The 26,771-nt window shown below is 42.1% G+C and overlaps 1 protein-coding gene across 3 annotated transcripts in view; it reads left to right on the forward strand.

The window, feature by feature from the left end:
- Window positions 1-14,841, forward strand: part of ABHD5 (abhydrolase domain containing 5, lysophosphatidic acid acyltransferase) — a 31,517-nt gene extending 16,676 nt beyond the window's left edge. For 2 of the 3 annotated variants that reach the window (XM_061996845.1, XM_061996846.1), the window contains exons 2-7: window positions 2,979-3,064; window positions 3,336-3,708; window positions 6,755-6,909; window positions 9,110-9,221; window positions 9,761-9,947; window positions 12,540-14,841. In XM_061996845.1, the coding sequence (XP_061852829.1) occupies window positions 2,979-3,064; window positions 3,336-3,708; window positions 6,755-6,909; window positions 9,110-9,221; window positions 9,761-9,947; window positions 12,540-12,629 (1,003 nt within the window). In that variant the 3' untranslated portion in view covers window positions 12,630-14,841. The remainder of the gene's footprint in view (window positions 1-2,978; window positions 3,065-3,335; window positions 3,709-6,754; window positions 6,910-9,109; window positions 9,222-9,760; window positions 9,948-12,539) is intronic. The other variant, XM_061996848.1, reaches the window with a different exon arrangement.
- Window positions 14,842-26,771: the final 11,930 nt, after the last annotated feature.

The raw sequence follows: 26,771 nt of genomic DNA on the forward strand, positions 1-26,771 counted from the left end.
AAAAATAACAGAAGTTTGGGCTGTCAGTTGCCAGATTTATTTCATACGTTTTTGATATAGCAAACAGCTAATCCCAGTGGATTTCTTAGCTTCTCAAAATACAATATTCCACTGTTGAATTTTCTTTTTGTAAAAAGAAATATGGAAATAGGATGTCTGGGAAGTGGTGGGTGATGAGAGCAGAGTAGGTTGTGACTCTTATGGCAGGGACTAACTCACAATGTGAAACTACTGCTGAAATGTTTAGTTTTCCTTCCTATCCTATCTCCATTGCCAGTGAGCACACTGTCTCAAAAGGTCCATTGCTGCTTTTTTGACATTAAATAGCTCTTTTAACTTTATGTCATAGAAATAAAAATGCTAGGCTATATAAGCAATTGACATTCTTATGTGCATTTAGAAGGCACATTTAGCACAGATGTACAAAAGAAATTATGCAGCCACGCTCTAGTCTTCAAAGACATCGAAGAAATATTTCAGTCGATTAAAGAGTTGATTGCTCTTCACATGTGGAAAACATCTAGCAATGAGGTGAGTCATTTTTAGAAGGAGGGAGGAATGGAACTAAACGATTAAGCCTTGAATGTAGGTAACTAAATAATTTCTTTCTAAAGTATCTTTTCTAGAAAGTGATCGCTTTTATTTGACAGAAGACTTTCATCGCTTGCTCTTTCAGTTCGGCGAGTACAGAATGAATTGCAAACTAACTTTGAGTTTAAGCATTTCACTTTTCTGATATGTTCAACAGAAAAAAGAATAGGCATCTACATTACAACTTCCACATTCTGATGCAATTTTCTGTATATTTTTCTTGCGTATCCAGGTGTCTTCCTAAGACTGGGAAATAAAATTCTGGGACTGTAAACTGTAGATTTGGTTTAGTTTGTTTTTCATCGTTGTCGTATCTCCGCATCAACTTGATGTCGATTTGTTGCAGTTGCATGTTTCTGGAAAAAAAAATCTTCAAGTAATTTCTTTGCTGAAATCAGTGGTTTTTCCAAGAAGAATTATTTCATATAGTTTTGGCTTGGGGAAATAGCATGAGAGTTCTGTGCTTCTGAACTAAGTGTTACAAATTAAAATACCTGGTTGAGCACACAACTAGCAGAAGGTCTGGCTCAGAAGGATGGTGACATAGTTATTGTTTAATATCTTACCAGAGTGATTCATAACATTGGACACAATTAGTGATACTGTTCAACTCGGATTTCAGTTACTAGCAGGTGAAATCTCTTCTGGCTGGTGTCAGCTTAATCTCTTAAAAATCTTACTTTTAAGTAAATGCAGAGATTAATGTGGAAGCAGAACACTTGGATGCTCATTCCTGCAAGATGCTGATTTCCTTCATTTCTTAGATTGCACGAGGACATGACATGAAAGGACATATATTTGTCTCTCAATACACCATTATAACAATTCCCACATCTTTATGGTTTAGGAGTGATATTTACAGAACAAACAAATATCAGTATGTTTCTCAGAGGAGTAAGTAATACTAAGTAATAATGTACATGGGTGATTAGATGATTAATCCTTCTTGATCAGATATGGTTTGGTTTATTTCTCTGTATCCCCTAATATGTTTCTGTGAATCTGAACACTTGCTACTTGCAACTGCATTGTTGATCCCCAGAGCACCTTCAGTGTTGTGTCATAAACTTAAGTAGCTCTGCCGCGTACAAAAGTGAGAAGGTCTTTTGGATAAAGACCTTGGGGAGCCAGATCGGTAATTTATTATCAATGTGATATACACACTCTGAAAAACTGAACTTTAGTAACCTTATAGTCTTCTAACTTTAGTTGTTGTACACAATACTTGCAGCATTCACTTTCTATAACTCACTGGAAAGCAGTTCAGTGTAGGAAAAAAAGGCCAAAGTTGATTATGAATTGGGTGACCTTATCCTCTTCCCTATGAGGAATGGTCTGGGGTCCTACTGTAGCAGCCTTTGCACTGATAATCTGAGCCACTTCAAAATAGGTCAGAGGATTCCATCTTGAAAGCAAGGGCTAGAACATAAGAGGTTCCAAAGAAACATAAGGAAAAACTTTTTTCACTGTGAGGATGATGGGGCACTGGAACAGGCTGCCCAGATGGGTTGTAGAGTCTCCTTCTCTGGAGGCATTTAAAACCCACCTGAACATGTTCCCGTGTGACCTACTCTAGGTGGTCCTGCTGTGGTTGGGGGATTGGACTAGGTGATCTTTCAAGGTCCCTTCCAACCTGTAAGATTCTGTGATAAATTAGCACCCAGGAAGATCCTTACCCTATTGCTGTGTCCTTTGAAGCACTGTCAGAGAGGCAATGCTGCTAGCTGAGTCATTCTGCCTGTGCTCCTGTTCGAGCCAGTTCTACCAAGATAGTAACTGACAGCTGGAAAAGCAGCTTCTGTTGAGGGAATTGAAATTGCTGTTTTATTTTCCTCTGGGATTTTGTTTCTAAATTGATAATGAAGGGTCTATTTTTTTTCTGTCCTAGAGTAAACCTACTTACTTTTCACTTTTTAAATTCACCTAGTGTGTGAATCAGTTCAGGTTAGGCTGGCAAGCACACAATTTATTGCTTTTTTGGAAACAGTAGGTTCGTACAAGGTAATGTGTACACAGGCAGACTTCCAAGGGAACTTGAGAGGAGTTGGAAAACCCCAGTGATTGTGTTAAATATCCTGCCAGGCTTGTCAGGTTGGCATGAGGGCTCCAGGTTCTCAGAAGAAGCCTGCTCTGGCGTACATAGATCAGTACATTCTGATAAGGAGCATACCATGGAGAAATAGTGCAATGTTTGACAACTGCCCCTGGTCATGACGCCACTTAAAAAAATCAAGAGAAAGTTAATTCCCTCCCACAGTGCACTCCTGTCCTGAATGATGTGTAGTTTACGTGAGTTCTTTTATGAAGAGCAGCAAAATAAATGTCTTGAAAGCATCAAAAAATTACTGTCTTGCTCAAGAAATTGTTATTCTGTATTGCTCTGGTAGGTTAGGATGGTTATTCAGCTGGCTTCCTGCCTGGTGTCCCACATCACTGCTACACCTTAAAGAAGCTGAGGACAAAATGCTAAAATGTAAGTCTTTGGGTTTTAGTAAGATTTACAGATATAACTGGATTTTCTATGACTTTGCATTAAAAATAATCAAAGATGTTTTTAAATATGGCTTTTACACTGTAACAAATGAACAGGATTAGAATTAGATTTTCATTAGATTTTAGAGATTTGATTGTGGGCTCTCTCCTTTGGAAGGGAGCTCCTATTGAAGACAGTGTTTTCTGTAGAATGCCTTTCATATTTTATAAGGCCAGTCTGAACAATGGCATTTTTCTCACTCTTTCTTCAGGTATTGCAAGTGTATACAATAAACGATACGTGTATATATCTAATGGAAATAAACTATGGACACTGACATTCTCTCCCGACCTTTCACATAAAACACCACTTGTTCTCCTGCATGGATTTGGAGGAGGTGTTGGACTGTGGGCTCTCAATTTTGAAGATCTCTGTGAGAACAGGACCGTTCATGCTTTCGACCTCTTGGGGTTTGGACGGAGCAGTAGACCACACTTTGACACTGATGCTCGGGAAGCAGAAAATCAGTTTGTGGAATCCATAGAAGAATGGAGAAAGGAGGTGGGATTAGAAAAAATGATTTTACTTGGACACAACCTCGGTGGATTCCTGGCTGCTGCTTACTCATTGAAGTACCCATTGAGGTATGTGACTATAAAGGAATTAATGAGTTCCTTTTCTGCATTTAACTAGTGATTTTATTTCATCAGGCTATATATGGATTATCTTTAAGTAAATGACTGTGCTGGTACTAAGAAACTTGATGCTGAAGTTGAAGCGCGAGGTATTAATTGAATGCTTGTGTCTAGGTTAACGGAAGTACATAGATATGGTAAACATACTTTTCTGTGTATTCTTCTATACCTCTTTGTTCAGTAACCCCTTGTCATTTTATATGGGGAAATAGCAAAGATTTTATTTATGGGCAAATGTTTTGTGACATCTCTGATCAAACACTGAAGGGAAAATAGACCTGTTTCTATCAAACATCCCAGTATTATGGATACCATTGAAATTTCTGAATGTAATTCCCCTAGGTGATTTATGCCTTTATGCTGTCAGTCAACCTCGTGCCAGCATGATGATGTAAAAATTATTTTAGTGACTGTTTGAGTTAAATTGTCTGTATGTCACTTCGTATTTCGCAAAACAACCTAGCTGCAGCAGTCCTGTAATTGTATTTCATTAGCATTTTCTGCACCACATGATGGCCAACACCTAATCCTTTTTTTTTCCCTTAAACTAATAATTTGTCTTTTTAATTTTTCATATAGTATGGTTGTATAGCTCCTGGTAAGCTAGGACCCCAACAGCTGAGGTCTTTCAAAGTCAAAAAAGGACATTGCTTTTGCTTAGGTATACATAGTGAAGAAGTCCTGTGAAAAACTGTGAATATGTTTAGTCTGTGTGGCAGACTCGATATTATATACAAAATATATTGTATTTTTTTATATTCACAGCAATTTATACCATATACATTTATTTGTCTCTCATGTGGAGATTTTGAAATAAGTTCATACATCATTTTTTTCCTAGGACACTTTGCCTGTTTCTTTCCAAGTGGACAGCAGCTGGAACATGCAGCTGGAAATGTGTGAAAATGGGCGTGTGTCAAAGTCCAGAATTGCAATGAGGAAATGCAGTATCTGCTCTAGGAACGCAAACCTGTTATCCTTTAGGTCATAAAAGAACTTCTAGCTAACTGCAGTTAGTTTCTTATAAAAATTACGTAGAATTTTCTTACCTCTTCTTCTGAAGTACCTATAAATGGTGCGTCACATCCTGTGGGACGGGGTGTTATTTCTAGCCCTTGCTGACTTTATGTTTTTGTGCCTCATGGGTTAATTAATTTGGGAGTGGTTTAGTTTGTGCTCTCACACTACTAATATTTCCCTAAAATTACACCAAAACCATCAGTCAACAAATTGACTGGTAGGATCTTAAGACAGAATTGAATCAAGTGACAAATATAGCATAGCTTTCAGCCAGGTTATCTAACAATGCAGTAGAGACTTAGGGGATCCTGGATACATATTGTTAGGAAAGTTTTGAGTTTTTTTCTCCCAGCTTAGATGATTGATTAATTCACTCTGTTGAACCAAAGTTGTTCATGGGTCAGCCAAGGTTACTCTCCTTCCTTGGAGATCTTCCAGACCCGCCTGGATGCGTCCCTGTGTGACCTGATCTAGGTGGACCTGCTTCTTCAGGGAGAATGGACTAGATAATCTCTAAAGGCCCCTTTCAACTCCTACTATTCTGTGATTCTTTGATTATATGAAAAAGATTCTCATTTGGAATATCCCTGGGTGATGGTGGGACGTGATTTTCAAATATGGCAACTTCTGGACTGCTATTTTTGGACAACTTCCCATTATCCTGGGGTTTAGACTGGATTACCAAAAGGAAAAATGCCAAACAGGGAGGAAATTATTAAGAAAGGAAACATACACGCACTAAAAAGCTTACTCTGTTTTTATACATGTGTTTGCTGTGTTATATTTAATGCCATAGTATATGCACAGAATATGTGACTCTTGTGCCTTTTAGCCTCTAATCTCTCTGCTTGATCTGTGTAGTTAAATTCTCCCCTGTTCTCTCTTACTGTTGGTGCTTGCTGCTGTGTGCAAACGTGCTCATGGCTGAGCTGACTGCCAAGAAACATCTTTGTGAACTTAATCCTTTCCAACTCCTCATTTCAAGCACAAATTTTCGGTTTCCCAACTGATTATAGACCAGAAATAGCCTTCAGAATCACTTCTGACATCGTTTTAGGCACTAAGAACTCTGCTGTATTAAATACCTAATCTCATGGCTTTGAAAGAGAAGAAAGTAATGAAGAAGAAAGTAAAGATGATAAAGCTTGCATGAAAACTAACCTTAAATATGCAAAACGGTGGTTAAGAGTCGCTTTTTTTCAGAAATCAGCAGTATCTAGGACAGAGTAGGAGTTATTATGGGATTAAACAGAAATGGATGATTCCAGTCTACCAGGATGAAATGGATTTTTTGCTTGAGGGGGACTTGCAGCATGAAGTGATTGATAGTTGCCTGTGCCGGAGACTCCTACTGTGCTCTCAGTACTGAGATTCCTTTGAGTAATAATTTTATAAATTGTCTCTCTAACGTGTCTTTCATGACCTAAAAATCAATAAATTTAGAAAACATATGCTAATCTTGCTCTGCCTCTCTCAGTTCAAGTTTTACTTTGATAAGATGATTTTTCAGATAAATTGCATCTCTTACAGAGATCTTAGATGACTTGGAAAATAAAGCCATTTAGCAAGTTTACTTATATGAAACAGATGCAATTATCTTCTTTCAAATTAAACTGCTCCTGCAAATAGTATTGATCAGACATGTAGATTAGGCTGTTTTTGAAAACACAGCCAAGACTGGCCTTTTTCTCATATGCATATGATGGTGGGTGTCTGTTGAACTAAGTTTTCATTTGTGACCTTAGCTTCCAGGTGTCTGGTGTTCATATAGTGTGATACATGTGTTTAGTTGCAATTCAGTCTCTCTCTAATTAGCAATTGAAAACAAAGTCATTGATGAGACTAAGTAATAAGCCTCTAAGATAAGACTGATTAAACAGGTTGCATAGTCCACAGATAGCACTATAAATTCTTTCATAGCCAGTCAAAGAAAAAAATAATGTACTCTAAACCTCTGAACCTTTTTTGCCAACAGGGTCAAACATCTTATCTTAGTGGAGCCATGGGGTTTTCCAGAGAGGCCTGACAATGCGGAACACGAAAGACCGATTCCCATCTGGATCAAAGCACTAGGAGCTATATTGAGTCCATTTAATCCATTGGCTGGGCTAAGGATAGCAGGACCCTTTGGTGAGTTTTAGCGACTCTTAGATCCCATCTCTGTTTTCATTAAATGTAAACATGGGAGAGAATCTGTATTAAGATAAACTTTGTTGCAAGCCCATATCACCCACAGAGGAGAGAGTTGGATGAGAAGGTGGTAAGGGTTGAGAACAGATGAACTCTGTAGGACTATAGAGGGCAAGCTCTTTCTATTAAAAGTAGTAGTACAATAGTTTGTAGCAAACTACTTTATATTATTGTAGGCCACCGCTGCGGTGAGACACTATAAAGGTGAGTGCTTTTGGTCAAATGTATGAGTTAGGCATTTAAATGGAAGCCACATACTTTAAGATATCATGATGATATCGCACAGATATGTAATCAGACCCACAGGCAGATACTTACACCCGGAAAAGAGAATCTAGAGTGGTCTCTTTCTTCAAGTGGTTTCCAGGTAGTTGATTTGAATGTTTTTCTTAACTGGAATAGTCACTCAAGAGCTGACAGTTTATGGTGCTTAGATTGCATTTATGAATTCCATTCCTAGAGCTGAATGCATAAAAATTCCTGAGGACAGCAGTAATGTTCCTGTGACCGCACCTTTTCCGTGGAACTCTCAATGATACTATTTCTTTTAGCATTTCCATAGACACTACAGAAAACATCAGCCAGAAAACTGAGAGTGCTCTCAATCAACCTTGTAAGAGTGAACCTGTGTGATTTCTTTCCAAAATTTGTTCTAAGGTGCCTTATTCCTTCTTTCATTCTCCCCTGTAAATTCCAGGGAAGGAGATGGTTTTGTGACTGGGCCTACAGACAAAACACTTTTTATAAAAACAGAGAGTGAATTCTAAAATTGGGTAGCTTTCAGTCACCTGGTTACTGGAAGTGAAGATGCTGTGGCCTCAATGCTGATAGCAGGGGAAGGCATAGAATTAGTCTCTTTCTTACAGGTACTCTTACTCCATGACAGCTATATAATTTGTGTTCAAAAAAACCCCAAACAGACAGAAAAAGACACAAGTCCAGCAACTGAACTCTCTATAGAGAAACTGAAAGTATCAGGGCACATTTCAGAATGTTTGTGAAATCTTTGTCACTTCAGGATTTAATCACTATTTCAAAAGGGAATTATTTTCCCTGGCGCTGCATTCATTTTCTAAGTTGCTTTAAAGCTGACATAAGGGTATGTCGCAATAGTCTAATCTCAAGGTTACAAAAGCGTAGATCACTGTGACAAGGTCTACATAAATAGAACCAGGCCTTTGGTCTGGGATAGGTGGGAAGAAGTGACATCATCATAGTTGCACAGATGAATAGCACTATTTTCAGTTGGTAAACCCAAGTGGTAAACTGTGAGCCTGTCTCTTCAGGAATGATTAATATTCTTAGACTAAGATTAGCCTTTGGTGAGACACTTGTCCCAGAGATCCGTCTGGTCAATTAGAAGAGGGCTCTTTCTTAAAGAAGTGATTCAGGATAGGAGCTTAACTGAACTGGCCCCTGTAAGCCTGAACTGGCCTCTGAAGGGACCCACTTCTCCACTTTGGCTGTTAAGAGAGTATTGGGATCATGTCTTTATTAGGTCATGTCTCTTCCTTTATACCAGATCTTATGTTTTTCAGCATAAACTGCTGTTTTTAACTAAACACTAGTTAGATGAGATAGCTTCAGAAGACTGTTCAGTAAAAGAAGAGCACAGACTTGAATCGAAGGATGAAAAGCAGCCCAGCTTTTTCAACAATGCATTCTCTTTCTAAAAGCTGGGATGCTTTTGACCCACCCAGTACTGCCAGAGCAAAGAGAGAGACAGTGTTGGTATCATGTGAGACTAAACTGGTGGCAAGAAGATACTCTGTTTAGCACTTTTGCTGGTCCCCTTTTCACATTTCTTCTGTTGCTGCGGTGACCCTTCTCAAACATTTGCCGTATGTTTTCAGCAAGGATTGAATTGTCTCTCTACTGATGCAACATAAAATCCTTCAGAATATTTATCCCTTCCAACCCTTAAGGTTCTGTCATTTATATGTCATTCCTGTTTGATATAATGCTATCATATCCTAACATGCAAGTGATGAAACAAAACATTGGTTTAGAAGTCATGAAACTCAGCCACGAGTTTCAAGGGAATATGTTTGGAGGGTTGTAACGGTATATGATGCATTAGGCCGTCTGGTAAAGTTGTCTATACTAATTCTTCCTCTAATATTGTTTTCCATTTTAACAGGATTAAGCCTTGTTCAGCGTTTAAGACCAGATTTCAAGCGAAAATATTCATCCATGTTTGATGATAACACTGTGGCTGAATATATCTATCACTGCAATGTACAGTCACCCAGGTGAGTATGAGTTTCCCACTGGCTGTTTTGCAATCTTGTCTCTCATTTACTGAGTGCCTGCTACTCCCTCCAATGGCCATGGCAACAATGTGCATGCCTTTTTTTAATTTTGTTTTTAAACAGTACCATTTATTTTATTAATTGAAGAAAACCAGCGTTGCACTTCTGAATTCTGGAAACTGAAAAACGTCAAACCTATCTTCATTCTGTATTTTTTCCTAAACTACCTGTGTGTTAATTTTGAGACAGTTTGGACACTAATTTTGAATATAAAAATTGTTACAGTGGTTGGTTTGATTTGTAAAGAATTTCTTAAGAAACTTTAAAAATAAGACACTTCATTCTTTTAATTTTTATCATTCAATAGACTCTTTCTGTTGAAAATTACACACGAACCTTGAAAACTTCTTTATAGTAAAAAATCCCAGCTTCAGATACTATTGCACTCCATGTTACCAAAAAGCATAGATACTACAATTTAGCAAAGAGGCAAATCTCATGGGAAATTAATTGTTTTTACCTTTTTGAATGACTTGAAGTGGTGAAACAGCATTCAAGAACATGACTATTCCTTATGGATGGGCAAAAAGGCCGATGCTGCAACGAATTCCACAAATGGATCAAGACATTCCTATCACAGTGGTCTATGGAGCACGTTCATGTATAGATGGCAATTCTGGCAGCACTATCCAGTCTCTGAGACCAAATTCCTATGTGAAGACAATAGTAAGTTGACTTTTAAAGCAGCTGTGTGTTTATGTAGTGGATTTAAATCGCATCTATGTTTTTAATACCAACTGTGAATATGCCTTTTGATTTAAAACCTGGAGTAATAACCTCTGATTTCTATAGCAAAGGGAAAACAAGTGTTAGGTTAGAAAAAAACTAGACAAAAGAATATTGAGTTCCCAGAGTAAGAAGGAAACTTACTGTAGCCCTGGAAACTGAATTATATCTTTGAGAAAGGTCATTCTTCTGCTCTGTAAAACACTTTGCTGTACAATGTGCTAATACAAGTAGTTTTTGTGGTCACTGGTGAGTATCTGGGATTTAGCCTGTGTTTTAAACTACAGCAGCCCTAAAGTCTGCATATCTGTATATATGACATATTGAGGAGACTCATAAACTGCTCTAATCTGTCTGTATAATGCCTTTATTTTTCTGATAAGAAAGTGGTTTGTACCTGGTACTTAGATTCTTTTAAGTGCCTTTAAGTCATTTAAAAAATACTTCTGATTGTCTTCCTAACTAGTATATTGGTTTTGGAAGTATTGCAGTATCATTTAAAACATGTGTACTTGCAGCTTGATGTTGCACACTGTGTGCACATAATGTGCATACTGCATTTTTTTGTTAATTTCTATAAAAGCAAAAGCATTTAAAAATATTCTTCACCTATCAGCCATGATAATTGAATGTGCATATATATTACAAAGCTATGAGATGATAGAATGTTTGAATACACCAGGTGTCTTCTTGCTGATGACTGGATTTATCTGGACAGAAGTGTACAATATATGACATTGATAACATAATAAGACAGGTCATTCAAATAAAATTTTATAGTCTTGAGAAAAGACATTCTTACTGAACCATTTACATGCGTTAAAGAGCACAGATATGTTTCATAAATACTGATATCCAGATCTAAAGTGTCATTTAACTGCTTAACCAGATATAAAGTTGTAATAAAAAGTCACTGTTAAGAAGTTTACAATATATTGGTAGTATAAGTGTATTACCATTCAGGCAGATTTTTCCAATCTGGTTAATGGCTTTTAGAAAGGACTGTGGAAAAAATGATTGTATTCCAGGTTAAAATTTTGTTAAGCCCAATACAGATCCTGAAAAGTAATTTGGGGTGGTAGAAATTATAGGGACATTCAAAAACTGTAGGAGGGAAAGGGTTCTCATTAGGCTGAGGCATGGACTGACACTGCCATCCTTGGTAAAATGCACAGAGGTTCTGGGGTTTTATGGTGTGTTTATTATTATGACATGTATTTTTTTTTCTTTGAGTTTGTGGGGTTTCTTTTGATACTATAATGTAGCCATACTTTTATGGGCTTTAATTAGAGATTTAAGTGGGAGGGGTTTGATGGAGGGAGGGCAAAAGTAGATTCAAATACAAATTAATCTTTTCTTGATTATAGAATGCAAAGAAAATAGATCAGATTCCTCTCCTGTAGGGTATGGCGATGGCTTGCTTTGGACCAATTTTGACAGAGAATGTTAAATTATAGAAATTTGTGTCATTACTTAGGCCTTTAGTTTTGTTACATAGTCACTGTGAAAGAATCTAGGTCACAAATGTGAGGTTTTCCCCCCCTGTATTGCATCTGTTGGATTTTGCCACTGCTTAGCAGAGTAGCCATCAGTTCAGAGAGTTGGAGTCTGCTTCCACAAGTGTAGAAAATCCCCAGCAATTTAAGCTGCTGAGTTGTTAATCATGTCTTCCTAGTACCTTCTTTAGTCTCTTCTGTATCATAATAAGAGAGCTGGAACGTCTTTCATATGAGGAAAGGCTGTGGGAACTAGGGCTGTTTAGTCTGGAGAAGAGGAGTCTGAGGGGAGATCTTATTAACATTTATATCTAACCACTTAAACATAAGAAAAAACTATTTCACTGTTGAGGTGATGGAGCAGTGGAACAGGCTGCCCAGGAAGGGTGTGGAGGCTCCTTCCTTGGAGATCTTCAAGACCCTCCTGGACATGTTCCTATGTGACCTGATGTAGGTGACCCTGCTTCTGCAGGGCGGTTGGCCTAGGTGATCTCTAAAGGTCCCTTCCAACCCTACCATTCTGTGATTCTATGATTTGATGCCCTCTCTAGTACGAACACTTAGAGAGCTAAAGAACAATCTGGCAGAACTATTTGAGTGGAGAATGAAGGGGATGAAGATGAATCAGAAGTTTGATACGTAAAGCATGTCCTCCTAAGTTTGTTTTGCTGTGGCTTGTTTCCACTTGAATGATGGGACTTTTTCAACAAGGTGTGCAGTGGAATAAGCAGTGGTTCTACCCTCTTTTCCTCTGTAGCTAAGTGCCTTCAACAGGTGAAGCAAGCTTTTGTTTTTGCTTCAGTTTCCAGTCCTTTTTAGGCTGTGTGATACCTCCTCCTGGCAGCAGTTGTGCTAACTGTGTTAACACAGGCTGAGTGCAAGAAATCAGTTCCAGTATTGAAATTTTTCTTTTCAAGTTAAAACTTACCAAATAGGTAATATGTCAAAGTCAGGTTCTTCACATATCCCAGTGTTTATTTATTTGCTTATTAGATTCTTGTCATTTTTGACCTGTTTCTTCACCTTTCTTCCCTAGGCTATCCTTGGTGCAGGTCATTATGTATATGCTGATCAACCTGAAGACTTCAACCAGAAAGTGAAAGAAATCTGTGATTCTGTGGACTGACTGTCTTCTGTGCTTTAGAAAGTCAGGCTGTAGGTAGGGTTTAATAGCAATACTCTCAAGGAAATCACTAAAGAATGTGGAGCTAATGGAACAGGCTCTGTTTGCACACTGTTTCTTCTAAAAAGCCATTTGCACATTTAAACCACTTAGTGCCTTTGGGGGGTTGAATAGGGAGATTTGAAGCAAACTTTGTACAACTTTTTTTGAGATTGATCTTTAGATTATTGGCTTGTCATACATGAAATTACATACAACTTTTTAAACTGGAATTTTCTTTCAAGTGTAATTGAATTTTGCACATGTCGAACTACTAGAGATGCTGATTCTCCACTAACACAGAGAACTATTGATATAGATTCAATGTATAAAATGCAATTTGGTTTCTTTATAAACATTCATATTTCTTAGTTGATGTTTCATAGTAAGAATATGAAATTGCTTGTGCATTTTATAGTTGGAATGCAGAACTCCATATACAATATTGTAAGAGGGTGTTTTTAGTTTGTGGGAGGTTTTTTTATTGGAGTGATACCAGCTTATGAAGCTGATTTCGGGAGAAAGAGAGGGCCAAAATAATGAGCAGTGTCTGTCACTGAAATATGTGTGTTGGTTTGTAAGGAATTGGGGCTCAATATTAGGAAATCTTTCTTCTGTTTTTCCATCTGTGCAACTTTTACGGAAGGCTCGTTTGTAAGAGCTGATGATGTCACCAGCACTCATCCTTCCTTAGATATTTTGAGATGTAGATTTCAGTGATTTAAAATACAGATGATGGCTTGGTAGTTACTCCATCTATTTTTAAACACTTTCCTTCAAGATTTCTTGCTAACCTAACAATTGTAGATACGTTGACAAGATTTTCATAAAGGTTAGGGAATGGCCATCTGGATAATGAGCATAATTCCTTTTTTCTTTACGTAGAAAACGTAGTTCACTTTTTACTAAATTCAGGGTGGTAGAGAGGCAGAGGGAGAATAGTCATGTTCTCTGATTGGGAACTACAACGGGTTAGAGTATTTTAGTTTAAAAAGCAGCCTTGTTATAGGAAGGGTTATTACTGGAATGAACAATAATACCACTGTAACAAATTCTGTGTTTTGGACATTCTTTATATGATTATGTACTTTAATTAGGTATTTGAGTATGAGAGATAATCTGGTCTCTGCATCTTTTTGAAGTTTTCTTCACATGCTTAGTAAATTATATTGAAGAAAATACTTTGTCACTTTAAAGCCAAATTATGTGGTGGTTTGTTTTTTAACAAGTTTACATAAAACTGTTGATCTGCTTTTGAATATTAAATTGACTACTGAGGAGTTCCTGATACTTTTATACATAAAGAATTGGAATTAACGATAGCCCCGTCTTAAAGCTTGAGTGAAATTCTGTAAGCTTTTCTTTCTTCAACTATGGAATTGTTGCACATATTTATGATGTGGAAAGTAAAGATACCTAAAATATTCAGGAAATACTCTGATTATGTTCCCAGCCAAACATAATCTCTCTCCTTCTGAAGGAGATATTTATCTATATGGTGCTCTGTAAACATTAAACAGTCTTTGTGACTGTCTTGATTGGTAGCACTTAATATCTAACAAGCTAAAGATTTTAACTGAGCTGTTGTATGAAATGACTTTTTCAATTACCAGATGACAGATTTTTTAAAAAATTAAAAAATGGGTTATTTGCTAAAGTCTTGTTCAAAATGGAACATGAGAGTATCAAGTATATTTTTTTTAATATAAGCTATAAATTATCAGTCATGCCACTGTTTGGGTGGATGCCTTCAGTATGTGTTTTTTCACCCTATTCAGTGTCTTAATTTGTATTTATCAACTTAAACAGCCGTTTTAATTGTGTTAAAAATGCAAAAATACATTCTGAGTCTCCTCTAAATAACAAAAGGTGAAGCAAACTATTGGTATGTTCAGATAGCACTTACTGATGGGAATTCCAGATTCCACAGCAGAAGAGGGAGGTAAGGGTAAAAATCGCACACTGAACGTGAATATTGGTTTTAATATCCCTTGCTTATTGCTTAAGGTTTGTACAACGGAAAAATGATCTTAGGTATTTTGTTTGATTAATGTAAAGACATGATGTTGCTGTGGTAAAAATTGTGTGTAATTAAGCACTGGGAATCAAGAATAATTGGTAAGTTAAGCTAAACCATCCAAAACATATTAAAAATACAGTAATGCCTATTTTCAAATGTCTCGATGTTTTTAGGGTTTCATGCCTTTAAGTGAAACTGATAAATGTTTGTCAAAAAGTAGCTGCAGGCTCAGAATTCTGATAGTGTATGCAAAGAAAAATTTTGTTGGTTATCTTCCAGGCACTATTAGATACTGCTGTGAAGGCCAAGATGGAATTCTGAATATCCTATTGTGTGCATCATAACCCGATAAAGTTACTTTAATAAACGTCAGAAGAGGTGCTGATCAGAACATGAAGTACTGAAGGGACTTGGGAGCTAGACCTTTAGTGAGCAATTACAGGAGTAAGGAGTAAGCTGAGCTTCTCCAGAAGTTGTGTTTCAGTGCAGTGACCAGTTGCTTAAATGTACTGCGACGAGCACTGGAAGCTGAGGGTGCTGTTTTTATTACAGCACTATAAAATATGAGGAGAATCACAGGCATAAAAGCACCCAACGGTCTTTCCCGTTCTAGCATCAAAATAAAGTCAGCTGTGCACCAGAAGCTGGGGCACAACAAAAAGAATACAAAATATTAATAAAAATCCGAGATTAACTGTCTAAGTCACCAGCACACGCTCTTCTTCCTCAGGTGGTTGTGATAAAATTTTATTAAAGTAACTTAGTGATATTTTGTTTGCGTGGCCGAGTTCATCTTGTTACTCACTGAACCCTGCCAGATTAGATTGTAGTTCCGAAAAAATGATTTTCAGTGAAGTAATTTATTGATAAGATTCTATAATAAAGCATTCACAGCCGTCACAAGAAAGTCCCCGTTTGCATCTGATTGTGACATGGAGATGGAGATTGTGAACTGGGAGATGTGGAGCTTGGAAAAATGGGTCCAAACCGGAGAAATGCTGGCATCTGTTTTTGCTCAGATGAAACCCGTGCTGGCATTTGTTTTTAAACCTTATCTCTTTAATGTTGCTACAACTATTTGTGCTGAACTGATGTGGAAGTCTCTGTCTGAAATGCTCTCTGTGGTCTGTTGTGGTTCCTCAACTTCCCAGCCCTTCCATATCACAGTTCATCAACTTTTTGACTGGGACCAAGAAAACGCTAAATACAGCAGAAATGTCTGGAGTTGATGTGTGGAAAAATGGATGCAAGAATGCCCATTTTGCTGCCCATTTCTGTGAGCCTCCAGAAGCCTAAGGCTAAGAGTCAACTGCTGTTTAAATGGGGAATTTCTTGGGGCTCTTCCATGTGTCTATCATGGGACTGGATTCTTCTACACGGGCCGGTTCACCATCCTGCACCATTTGAGCACGGCAGCACACCTGGGTTGCCACGAGCCTTCATCTGGAGATTTCTTCTCTAAGACACACAAGTGAAACTTGTCAAAGGATGGGTCATGTTTTGGTGGGATTAAACAGAATACAGGCATGTGCAGCAACAGCTTACTGGTATTAGTGGCAGTAGATGAAAATGGATGGAGATGTCAGGTTTTCATGCAGGCAATGGACGGAGCAGTGCATAGAGCACAGGCACATAACTGGAGTGAATCATACACCACAAGGAACAGTAAGAGCTAGAAAGGAACAAGGCATCTGAAAACAGCAAAATTCAGCTGAAGAGCAGGAGTATGTGAAGATTTGATTCAAGAGCTGGTTCAGCTCTGAGTGAGGTTAAGGGAAATGGTTAGGGAAACGTTTATGGTGCCTAGAGCACAAAGAAAGGGAGGACTGGCAAACAAGGAGAGAGAGAAGCAGTTGTCTGACATGCCTGGGGTAGGTGTGAAGATCTGGGCTGGAGCAGAAGATAGCCCCATGCCAAAGTTGCACCTGCAAGGTGATGACAAAGCCCCAGGCAGGCAGCATCTGTAACACAGTGACGTGCTGAAATGTCTTCTCACATAATTAATTCCTTGCTGCCTCCCTAAAACACTGAATCTTAACAATAGCTTTCTGTCTGGATGCTGGAACTATACAGCAAGCCAGCATTTCCATCTCTGAGCTCCCTTCTCTTCAGTTTTATTTGTGCTAGCTGAGGCTGCTGCGTGGTAGCACAGCTCACTGAGTTGAGGAGGATGTCTGCTGCACCAAGCCAGAGGGAAGTCTGGCTAGATCTGTGCTACCTGGGGCACTGTCAAGCTTTGGTATCTCTTCTGGGACTAAAGCTTACCTTCTGAATGCAAGTGCTATTTCACAAGCTGGACACCAATGTCTCAGACTAGTGCTTGGAAGGGAAACATTTAAAGAGTGTCTGTCTTGTGCAGCACTCGAGAAACCATGAGAAAGGGGATTCTCACAAGTAAAAATGAGCTGGTGGTGAAGCATGAGATAGGGAGGAAAATAGGCCTGCCTGAGGGGAGATGGAAAATCACAATGTACAAGAAGACCGGTCACTAAAGATCATAAATCCATCACATGGAAGTATTGTGTATATTTTAAAAGTAAGAAACAGCAAGAGTGTACTGCAGTGAAAGTTAGACATTTCTGGATATGTACATCATTTGTGATAGCAGCAAGACGAAAGTGGTGACAGCACTAAATGTTATTATTTACTTGTATTTTGTGCTTCACTTGTATTTTGTGCTTCAGCTAGCAAGCTGAAACAGCTTGTTTTGGAAAGCAGGGTGAGATGGAGTATGACCCCAAACTTATGCTGAGATGTAGATATGCTTTGAAAATGAACTACTGCAAAAGCAGAATTTCCATATATTTACAGGTCTATTTCTGCAGTCCTGAATTCACCTACTTGATGTGTAAATGACTGGAGCTATGTGCAGAGCAAGGTGAGGCTCTCACTTCCTTTGTAGCTTCATGATATTTAAATGCTTGTCTGATATCCAGCAGCCTTTCTGCTTTGACTTTATTCAAAGACATTTGCATTCACTCAGAGCTCAATCCTAAAGACTGAATGGCTCAGGGGATGTGAATCCCCCATCTAGAGCACTCATCTGGAAAGGAGATTGTTTACCCAAGGTTCACGTTCTCCTTGGTGCTGTGTGGACTGAGATGGATCTCCCTCAGCTCATCCTGCTGGACACTGAGCCCATATTTGACCACATGCAGGTGACTGGATTTACCTTGCAAGTACCCCCAGGAGATGCTTTGATAGGTAAAGAATTAGGGAAAATAACCACTCTGCAAGCACTCTGCTTAGTGAGGGTGTGTGGGTGGAAGATGTTGATTTGGGGGAGAAGGATGCACAGGATGCCTCCTGAGAGCAGTGGGATGGTCAGCCCCATCCAGCCCTCATCACTAGCATCTTTTGAGGCACCTGAGCACTGTGCCGCTGTCAGCTCTGCTTGCTGCATGCCCCTGAAACACAATTCAGTTCCCATGTCCAGCTACCCTGCACTGCAAGATGCTGCTTTGAGCCTCTTGAACACCTTAAACACATCTGTCCAAGCGACCCGCTGGCAGTTAGCCCGCTCACAGCTGAGGCCTTCAGGGATAAGTGCCTGTTTCTATGTCAAAACTTTGCAGGTTCAACAGTGGGTGCAGGCAGGGTGCAAAGCCAAGGAGATAAGCTGCCAGCCAGCTCGTGGCCTGGCACAGACTCTTCTCTGTCCTTCAGCTTCTCTCCCTACCCAGCATGGAGCACATCCCCCAGTCAGGAACTTGGCCACAGATCCTCACACCTTCCTTCATGGAGATGTCCCAAGCTTCCTGCTGCTCTGCACAGGGTCATACCTTGTTCATAGAAAACAGGAGTCCAGGAGTTACACAGAGACAGTTCTCACCAACATCTTACATATTTTTTTCAAATACTAGCAGATTTCAGCAGTAGTTTGGGGCACAACAACTATTAACCACACAGGAGCGTGTGCCTTGTGCAGAATGGCTATAGGTTTGCTTTTAGGACGGATCTAAAAATAGTTCTGACTAAAGTGCCTGAAGGATTAGTGAGTAGCTGTGTGTATTTTTTCCCTGGTGTTATCTGGAAGTGGATGAAAATCCAGCCAGGTTAATGAACCCAAACTCTCATCAAGTCACTTTTTGTAATCATTTGCTTATTAATGAAATGTGTATTTCCCCTGCCTCCTTCAGTGCAAGCCAGCTCCCAGCTGGGGCTGCATGTCCCCACCACCCTGTATCTCCATGCCTGCATCATTGGCTGTGCTGGGGGACAGCAGGAGCAAGCAGCTCTTGCCTCCTTTCTTCCATCAGTTGGGAAGCAGAGGCTTTCTCCTCCTTTCCTCCATCAGTTGAGAAGCGAGATTCTCACTTCTTTTGCTCCATCAATTCTGCACAGACCCCACTAGAGGGGAGATGATGCTCCCAGACCGTCCTAGCATCTCCTCTGGGCTCCTACTTCTGCACCGTGCTGCCTTGAAAGGAAGAGCTACACTACAGTTTCTTCTTCCACACCTGATAGACTGATCCCTGTAGGTATGATCAGGAGTAAAATAGGAATGTAATCAATTTGATTCACCCCTTTCATATAAGAAATGGAGGGTTGTGGAAGGGGTGAGTGCGGTGCAGTCCCATTAACAGTCCTCTGTAGTACTGCATCGGTATTATTTATCCTAATGTCTTTTCACAAGGCAGAAATGAAACCCACTCAGAAAGATTAGACTTTGGAAATGGGAGGGGGAGCACAAATGAACCTCCTCTGTTATTACAGACCAGCCCCAGAATGAGAATAAATGGTGATAAGAGGAAAAATAACTGCGACAGAATTATTAAATAAGGGGCAACTTTTAGAGTGGCTCCAGTCTGGCTTCTAATTTTGTTCTTGTAATTTGATTGTGGGTTTAAATGGGACTGCTTAGACATTGGCTACTTGATCTGCAAGCAGCAGCAGGTAAGCAGCACACAAGTATGTGCTGGGGCATGGCCACAGGCACGCTCTGCCAGGGCTGGAGGAGCACTACAGCCTGCCAGTCCGCTCACAGGGAGGGAGGGAAGGAGACAGGGAGGGAAGGCTACCATGGCCCACAGCTGCAGGGTCAGCCAGAAGCTTCCTGCTCCCAGGGACACTGCCATGGGCAGGTGTCAAGACCCCCAGAGATGGGGAGCATGGGTAAGGCAGCGGGGATCTTCCAGCCTTGCCTTTCCAAACACCTCCCCATACACTCTCCGTACATGCTGCTCACTCCAGGAGAGGCCACAGCCCGTGGTGGGGTGTGCCATGGGAAAAGTGCTGGCAGCTTGCTTCTGCTTAACCAGATCTCCACGAATATTCTGTAGTAGGCCTGCGTGTGTGCGTGCATGGGTGTAACACAAAGGCAGCTCAAAGAAAACAGTGCCGTGCAAAGCAAGAGCAAAATTCATTATCAAGACAGTATTAACCCATTAGTCAAAAAAAACCCCTAACAGATAAGGCTGCAGAAACCTGTTAGGTGCTGTGAGTGGTAGCAGGAGCCTGGGCAAGGCTCCAGTCTCCCTTGCAGCGTGCCACCACTGCATGCCACTGTTAAGACAGAGGGACAGAGGAGGAAGGGCAGGGCAAGGTTTGTGCAGCTCTGGTGGGGATAGACCCTGCTGCCCCAGAGGGAGACACTAACCCAGCACCCAGGGAGAGAGGGACAAAGCAGCCAAAAGCCTTAGTGATCTGCAAAAATCAGTTGTCCCCAAAGTGTCAGAAATTAGTAGTTTGAGCTACATCTTTAATTAAAAGGGTGACTTGTTGGAGTATTTTTCTAGGAGACAGGCACCAAAGTAGCACCTGGTGTTGGTAACTGGGAATGGGGGGTAGGAACTGCCCCCCAGGCTGTTCCCAGTCCCCTCTTTGGAGACATTTGAGCATTTTTTCAGGCTGAAGTGCTGTAAGGCACTCATCTGCTTCCCGCAGCACACATGCACAGGCTGTTTGTCTCAACAGGATATTAAAAAGAAGAGGTTATAAAAGCAAGGCGCGACAGGAGGCGAGGCTTAGCTCGCAGTGCCGACATTTATCTCCTCTCTGCGCCTCGCATCCAGCAGGCAGGAAACATCTGCAGGCCCTACCGCCCCCTCCTTGTGGAACTCTGGGGTTGCCATGCTCCCTGAGGCTCTGCTGCTCTGATGGGGGTGGAGTACCCTGGTCACGCTCTGTTGTTTACTCGTGTGGGACCTGGAGACCTGTTTGAGCTCTGGCTGGGGCACTGGGTCCTGCCTGCACCACTCTGCTTCCAGTAGGGACTGTTTCCTTATGCTATGGGTGCCTTCTACCTGGCGCAGATACCTTGCTCATTCATTATCGTTTGCCTCCATCCCCATCTCCTTTTGTCCTGGCTGGATTTCCCAGTGGCACCCTAGACCTTGCTCACGATGCTGGGGCTGTCAGTGGATGCCAAGTCCAACTTTGCTACACCAAATCCCTGTCACTGGCAAGTTGTGTTGACTTGTTTCCCAAAAGTCCTGGAAAAAAAGAATCCCCCTTTGTTATTTGATTCCTGCCAGCACCCAGGGCAAATGATGTTTCCCACAACTTTATCAGGGAAAGGAGGAAAGAAAATCAGGGATCATGTCCCGCTAGGCTACGGGCACCAGTGATGGCCAGAGCCAGGGTACAGAGGGTGAGGCAGCAGGCAGTGGTGTGGGGCTTCCCACTGCAACATGAAACAGCATCTCTCCACTCCCGTATGAAAATAACTGGCCTTAGTTTCTCAATGCTTGCAGGGACAATTTAAGCTAACTTCTTGTCTGGCTTCTGATCCCAGCAATCAGGCACTCATACCTTCAATATGTCTCTCTGTCACGGCTGCCCCCTCTAATAATTGTTTATTTCCATTTCCCCACACCCCCCAGTCATTTTTTCTCCTTTCTCCTCCTTTCTGGTTTTACAGTCACTAGATAGACAGGCTCACAAGCTATTTTTAGGTCCTCAAATTACTTTTCAGATCTATTCTATATTTATCTCCCAATAATCTGAAGTCTTGACACCACAGAAGTGGGAATTGTGTCTGCAAAAGAAGGAAAAAGTTTAAAGCCCAGCTTACTGGGCTGGACTCATTTGCAGTGTCAGCCTCTTAGTCTTCCTCCTCCTCAGCCCTCACCTCTCTCACTACACGTCCTCTGGCCATCCTGAGGATGAAGGGTGCCTGGGAGAGGTTCGGGGTGCAGAGGAGCCCAGGGGCAGAGAAGGACAAGGGCAGCGTCCCAGGGTCTGACATGAACTGGATGCAAGCCAGGGAGCCGGGTGGAGAGCTGGGTTTGCAGCTGCAGTGCATTGAATCCCCATGTTTTTTGCACCTGCAAAGCTTCCTGTGGAAAAAAAAATGTAATGTTTTTGAAAATTAACCCAGAACCTGGGTGTTCTTGAAGAAGATGATGCTGCAAGCCCAAGGTAAAGCTGGGAGGAGGAGGCGGGATCTGCAGCTGCCTGCTGTGCCATGGCTGCAGGTTGCTCTTACACAGAGCTGGGAAACAGCAAAACTTTCCAATATTCCTTTGGGGCTGAGAGCCCTTTGAACTGCTGCCAGCTCCTCCCTGCAGCTCCTGAAAGATAAACCTTTTCTCCCCACTTCCAAAGGTTTCATTGCCCCCAACCAACCAACCCCAAATCCTCAGTAATTGTGCCTTTCAAAAATGACGTGCAAGTGGCAGATGAAAACTCGGGCTGTCAGTGCAAGGCTGCGGTCCCATTACCCTGAGTCACAGAGACAGGGGGGCTAAAAATGCTCTTGAACTGTTTCCCAGGACAATGCACTGGGCCAGGGCAGAGAAGGAGAAAAGGAGGGAAGGGGTTAACCCTCCTCCCATGGTAAAGCACTGAGGCTGCCTGCCAGTTTTCAAAAAAGCTGCAAGTCATTCTGCCAGGACAAGGAGGAGGTTCTGAAGGCTCCAAGATGCTCTCACGCAAGTGCCGCAGTACAACCCTTGTGGAACTGCCACAGCACTGGGGGAGGCAGTAGGGAGGGGGCTTGCCCAAGCTGGGGAGGGGGAAAAGATACCCCAAGCAGGAGCATCCTGGCAGGACTGAAAAAACCCCACTATTATCTTCAGGCTTCCTTCCTCCCTGTCCTCTCTCCTTTGGCCCTCATCTTTCATATGTCCCAGCCCCAGCATCCCAGGCACTGCCCATTCAGCCAAGAAATATGGGGAGTGAGATGGTGCTGCAAGCCCAAGGTGGGAGTGGGAAAAGCCACTGCAGCCCTGGCTCCCTGGGCACGGCTCCCTTGGGGAGCACTGGAAAAAGCTGCAGCTTTTGGATACCCTCTAATGGGAGGAGAGGCCTGCCAGGGGTGAAACCGAGCACTGCCTGCCTGTTTTGAAGGGAATAGCTGGGGCTGTGCCTGGCTTCCTCCTCCCTGCCTGGCCCCAAAGAGCCACCCCACGCAGTGTTGCCTCAGAGCCCCAATGTGCAGGTTTGGGAAGCAGAGACAACAGGGGAAACATGAGGCCACTGAACCATAGAGATCCTGTCCTGGGGAAAAAAATGCCCCTTACAGCTGCATCCCACCTTGATTTTGTTGCTTGGCAGCATAGTCCCCGCCCTGATTAAAGGCACGTAAAACTGCCAGTGCAATTTCCTGGCTTATATTTTTACGTTTAGAGCATATTACATCCAGCACGACCCAGGCATTTGAGGGGAGCTTTGGTCAATTAAGATTAGCTGTCATTTTGCATTTATTACCATCATTTATGAATTTCCCTCGTTGCCAACAGGCAGAAGGAGAAGATGGTGCACAAAATAAATAGGTAATTGACAGAGAAGCTCGTCAGGGCCCTGATTTCTATCCCTCTGTCATCTCTGGCTCAGCTCCGTCCTATGAGTCAGCTCTGGAAAACCATCGCCCTTTCGGCACTGCTTATTAACCCAAACATATATTCTTCTGCCAGCGCTTGGGGTGAGCCAGGGGGGCATAAAGAGGAGCTGCCACCACCACTAACTTATTCTGCTTCCAAAGCCTGTGTTGTACTGGGCATTGCCAGAGAAAGGGGACTGGGCTGGAGAGAACACCGGGCTGACCTGGCAGAAGGGTTTCTGTATATGACCGCCCAAGGTGGGACTGAAGAAGATGCTAGGGATGAGTGGGAAGGAGCCTTGGGTATTTGCATGGTGCCCTCCCCACGCACCTCCAGCCTGGCACAGGGAGAAAGGGCCCCTGAGGCGCCCGATATGCAGGACCAGATGGCACTTCTGCACCCCAGACTTCATGGGGGCTGCACAAAAATGGCCAAATTGAGACAAAGCATGGGGAATATTTGGAACACATGTACCTAAATGGGCAATCCTAAAGGCCTTGTTCTGCTGGGAGTGTGTCAAAACCTCCTTTGTCTTTTTACCCCTTTAGTCCCTGCCTTGCTTGTGCAATTGCATAACAACAAAACGACCTTGAGAGATAAAAATGAGCTACTCCAGGATGCTGGTTCAGATGATGTGAGCTTGTGTAACACTGTATTTCTGGCAGGCCATCACTCCAAAAATGTATGTCCCTAATCAAAGGTAAATTTGAAAAAAAACCCTTTTCTACTACCACAGCACTAGTTCTAAGGCACAAGTTACTAGCAGTGTGCTTTTGGGCAAAAAGGGTTAAATCTAGATGTCTTTTACATCGCATGATATGTACCTATCATTTCTGCATAGATCTGGAGTGAAGATGAAATAGCTCATTACTCATTAGTGACAAACAAAAAGTACCATGAATCAAATTAATGGTTGAGGGGAGGAAAGGGAGTTTATTAGGTTCCCATTGTTCAATGTATTTCTTATCTTGCAGGAGCACCAAGGAAGAAACAACCCCCCCCCAGCTTGTGCAGAGCACCTTCCCCGAGAGGGAGGCTCCTCAGTAACTCCTAAGTCCTTCTGCACGGTTAATAATTAAGAGAACCAACTGAAAGCAAAAGAAAACAAACACCATTTGATTTGATACCTAAAGGTAAGGTTAGAGCCACTCTTTATGTTCCTGGAAAATGGGTCTTGCTAAGCCCCCAGAGGCAGTGCTGGTCAAGGTGAAGATCCAAAAGTCTTATCTGACAACCTTATCTGGTGACCTGCTTGGGAGCTGGGCAGGGCTCCTCACCGCCTGGTTGCAAAGGGCTGCCACAGCCTGCTGGAGCACAGCCTTGCCAATGAACAACTAACACAGGGCCAAGAGGCACATTGGGCCCAGCCTGGAGGCCATGGGACAGAGCTCACTTGGTACTGGCCCTGAGCATCCTTGGATGTCGTCCAAAGGGGTGTAAAGGCAGTGGGTCAACCTCCCTGAAGGCCTATCCCTCCCCTGGGTCTGCTCCACACCTGTAACTGTTTCTGAACATGTACTGGAGTTTTATCAGACCATCTCCAAATGTATGTGTAGTCACCATGTTGTTTTTCACTTCTCTTAATCGTGAGGCACAGTCCTCACAAACTGTCTACCCACAGCAACAAACATTCATGCCAAAGGTCTTAATTTCTCCTTCCATAGTTATCTTTCCATGTCCTTCCTTTCAGACACTGGTCCAGCACTGAAGACTTTCAAGCAGCTGGTGACAGGACAAACTAAACCTGGAATTACTCCGAGTCTTCTCCAAATCATTGAGACCTCCAGTTGCAGACAGGGATTGCCACCCTTGCTTTGAGTTGCTGTCATTGCTGGTGAGAAGCTGCCACACTCTTTCCTCGGCAAAAGAGTTCCCACAAGGTATGGGCCAAGAAAGAAAAACTTCCCCTCGTTATAATTGATAATTACATGTATATTGTATGTTCTGGTGCCCTTTGACCACATGGGCTATGATGACTCCTGACAGCAATGTCCTTTCTGGGAAGCTGTGGAAATTCAGTCAATTCAAATCCCACGTGCTGCCTGGCACCTCATCCTGGTCTGTGACCCACAAAACACACGGCCCTGCCCTACCATGGGGCAGGCAGTGCCTGGGGATGTCTGCTGCAGGATCTCAGCTACCTCCTGTATTTGCCACCGTTGTGGTATGTGGCCCATGGGTGGAGGTACACATTATTTGCAAAGCAAACTCCCTTCTAACAGTTTTCCTTCCCAGAAATGCCTCCCACTTATTCTTCCCACCCTCTTCCCACCTTCCCATCAGGCCTTCATCCACACTGGGAAGCTCCAGCAGTAGCAGTTTCCCTGTCTTCACAGCTGAGCTATCCCTCAGTTTCCTTCTGAAACCCCTCAGATCTAAATGACTCCACAAAACCTTTTTTTTTCTAGAAAAATTCAAACCAAGACCAGTGTGTTTTGCATGATGGGGATGCTGCAGAGAATGACAACGTTTCTTTGCAGTTGGAGAAGGTGGTGAGTGACTGGTGTGGATGCAGCAGATCTCTGGCAGAATTACAGCACTCACTCTTTTGACTAGGGGATGGATTTTCAAATAATTTGCAAATAAATTGTATAATTTGCCTGAGTTGGAAGTACTTTGGAAAATACATCCTTTGACAAATTTAGCAACAGTCCTCAGACTTCTGCCTTCTCATGAATGCGCCAGAGGAAATGTGTAGATGTTTCTCCAGCCTTCCCTTAAGGGCAAGGTATTTCATCCAGCCTGTATGTACTGGAACTGTAGGGGAGTCTCTCCGCTGCTGTCAAGCACTGAAGCTTTGTCAGCCTTTGGGAAAGGATAAGGCCATAATGACTGTCCCACACATCACCCCACTTCGTAATGGAGCTCCCTCCTGGGAGAGTGAGGATCATGGTTTGGCACAATTTATCCATCTCTGTAGAGAAGTGGGAGGTGGAAGCAGGTGTCTGCTCAGAAACAGGGCTGTGTGCTGGGGCAGGAGCAGCCTTAGTGCGACTGAAAACATTGGGAGCTGACACATTTTGGAAAAGCACAAGGGCTGTGTGAAGAGCAAGAGTCTGGGGTGTGTTGGGGCACCCACACACCTGCGTGGGGCTTGTGTGCGCAAGAGCTGTGGGGAGATGATGTGAGCAGAAGGGCATGTGAGGGGGTATGAGCTGCAGAGGCAGCAGAGAGACCAGCAGGCTGTGCCCAGTTTACCTGCTTTGGGAGCTCTGCTTCACAAAACCAGTTTAGCTTCTCTGCATCCCTGCAAGACAGCCAGAGCTTACAAATGAGCGTGCTCGCGAAAGACCAGAAATGTAAACACAACTGGTATTCTCC

The sequence above is a fragment of the Colius striatus genome, chromosome 5 (genome assembly GCF_028858725.1).
Source record: "Colius striatus isolate bColStr4 chromosome 5, bColStr4.1.hap1, whole genome shotgun sequence".
Classification (NCBI taxonomy): Eukaryota; Metazoa; Chordata; class Aves; order Coliiformes; family Coliidae; genus Colius; species Colius striatus.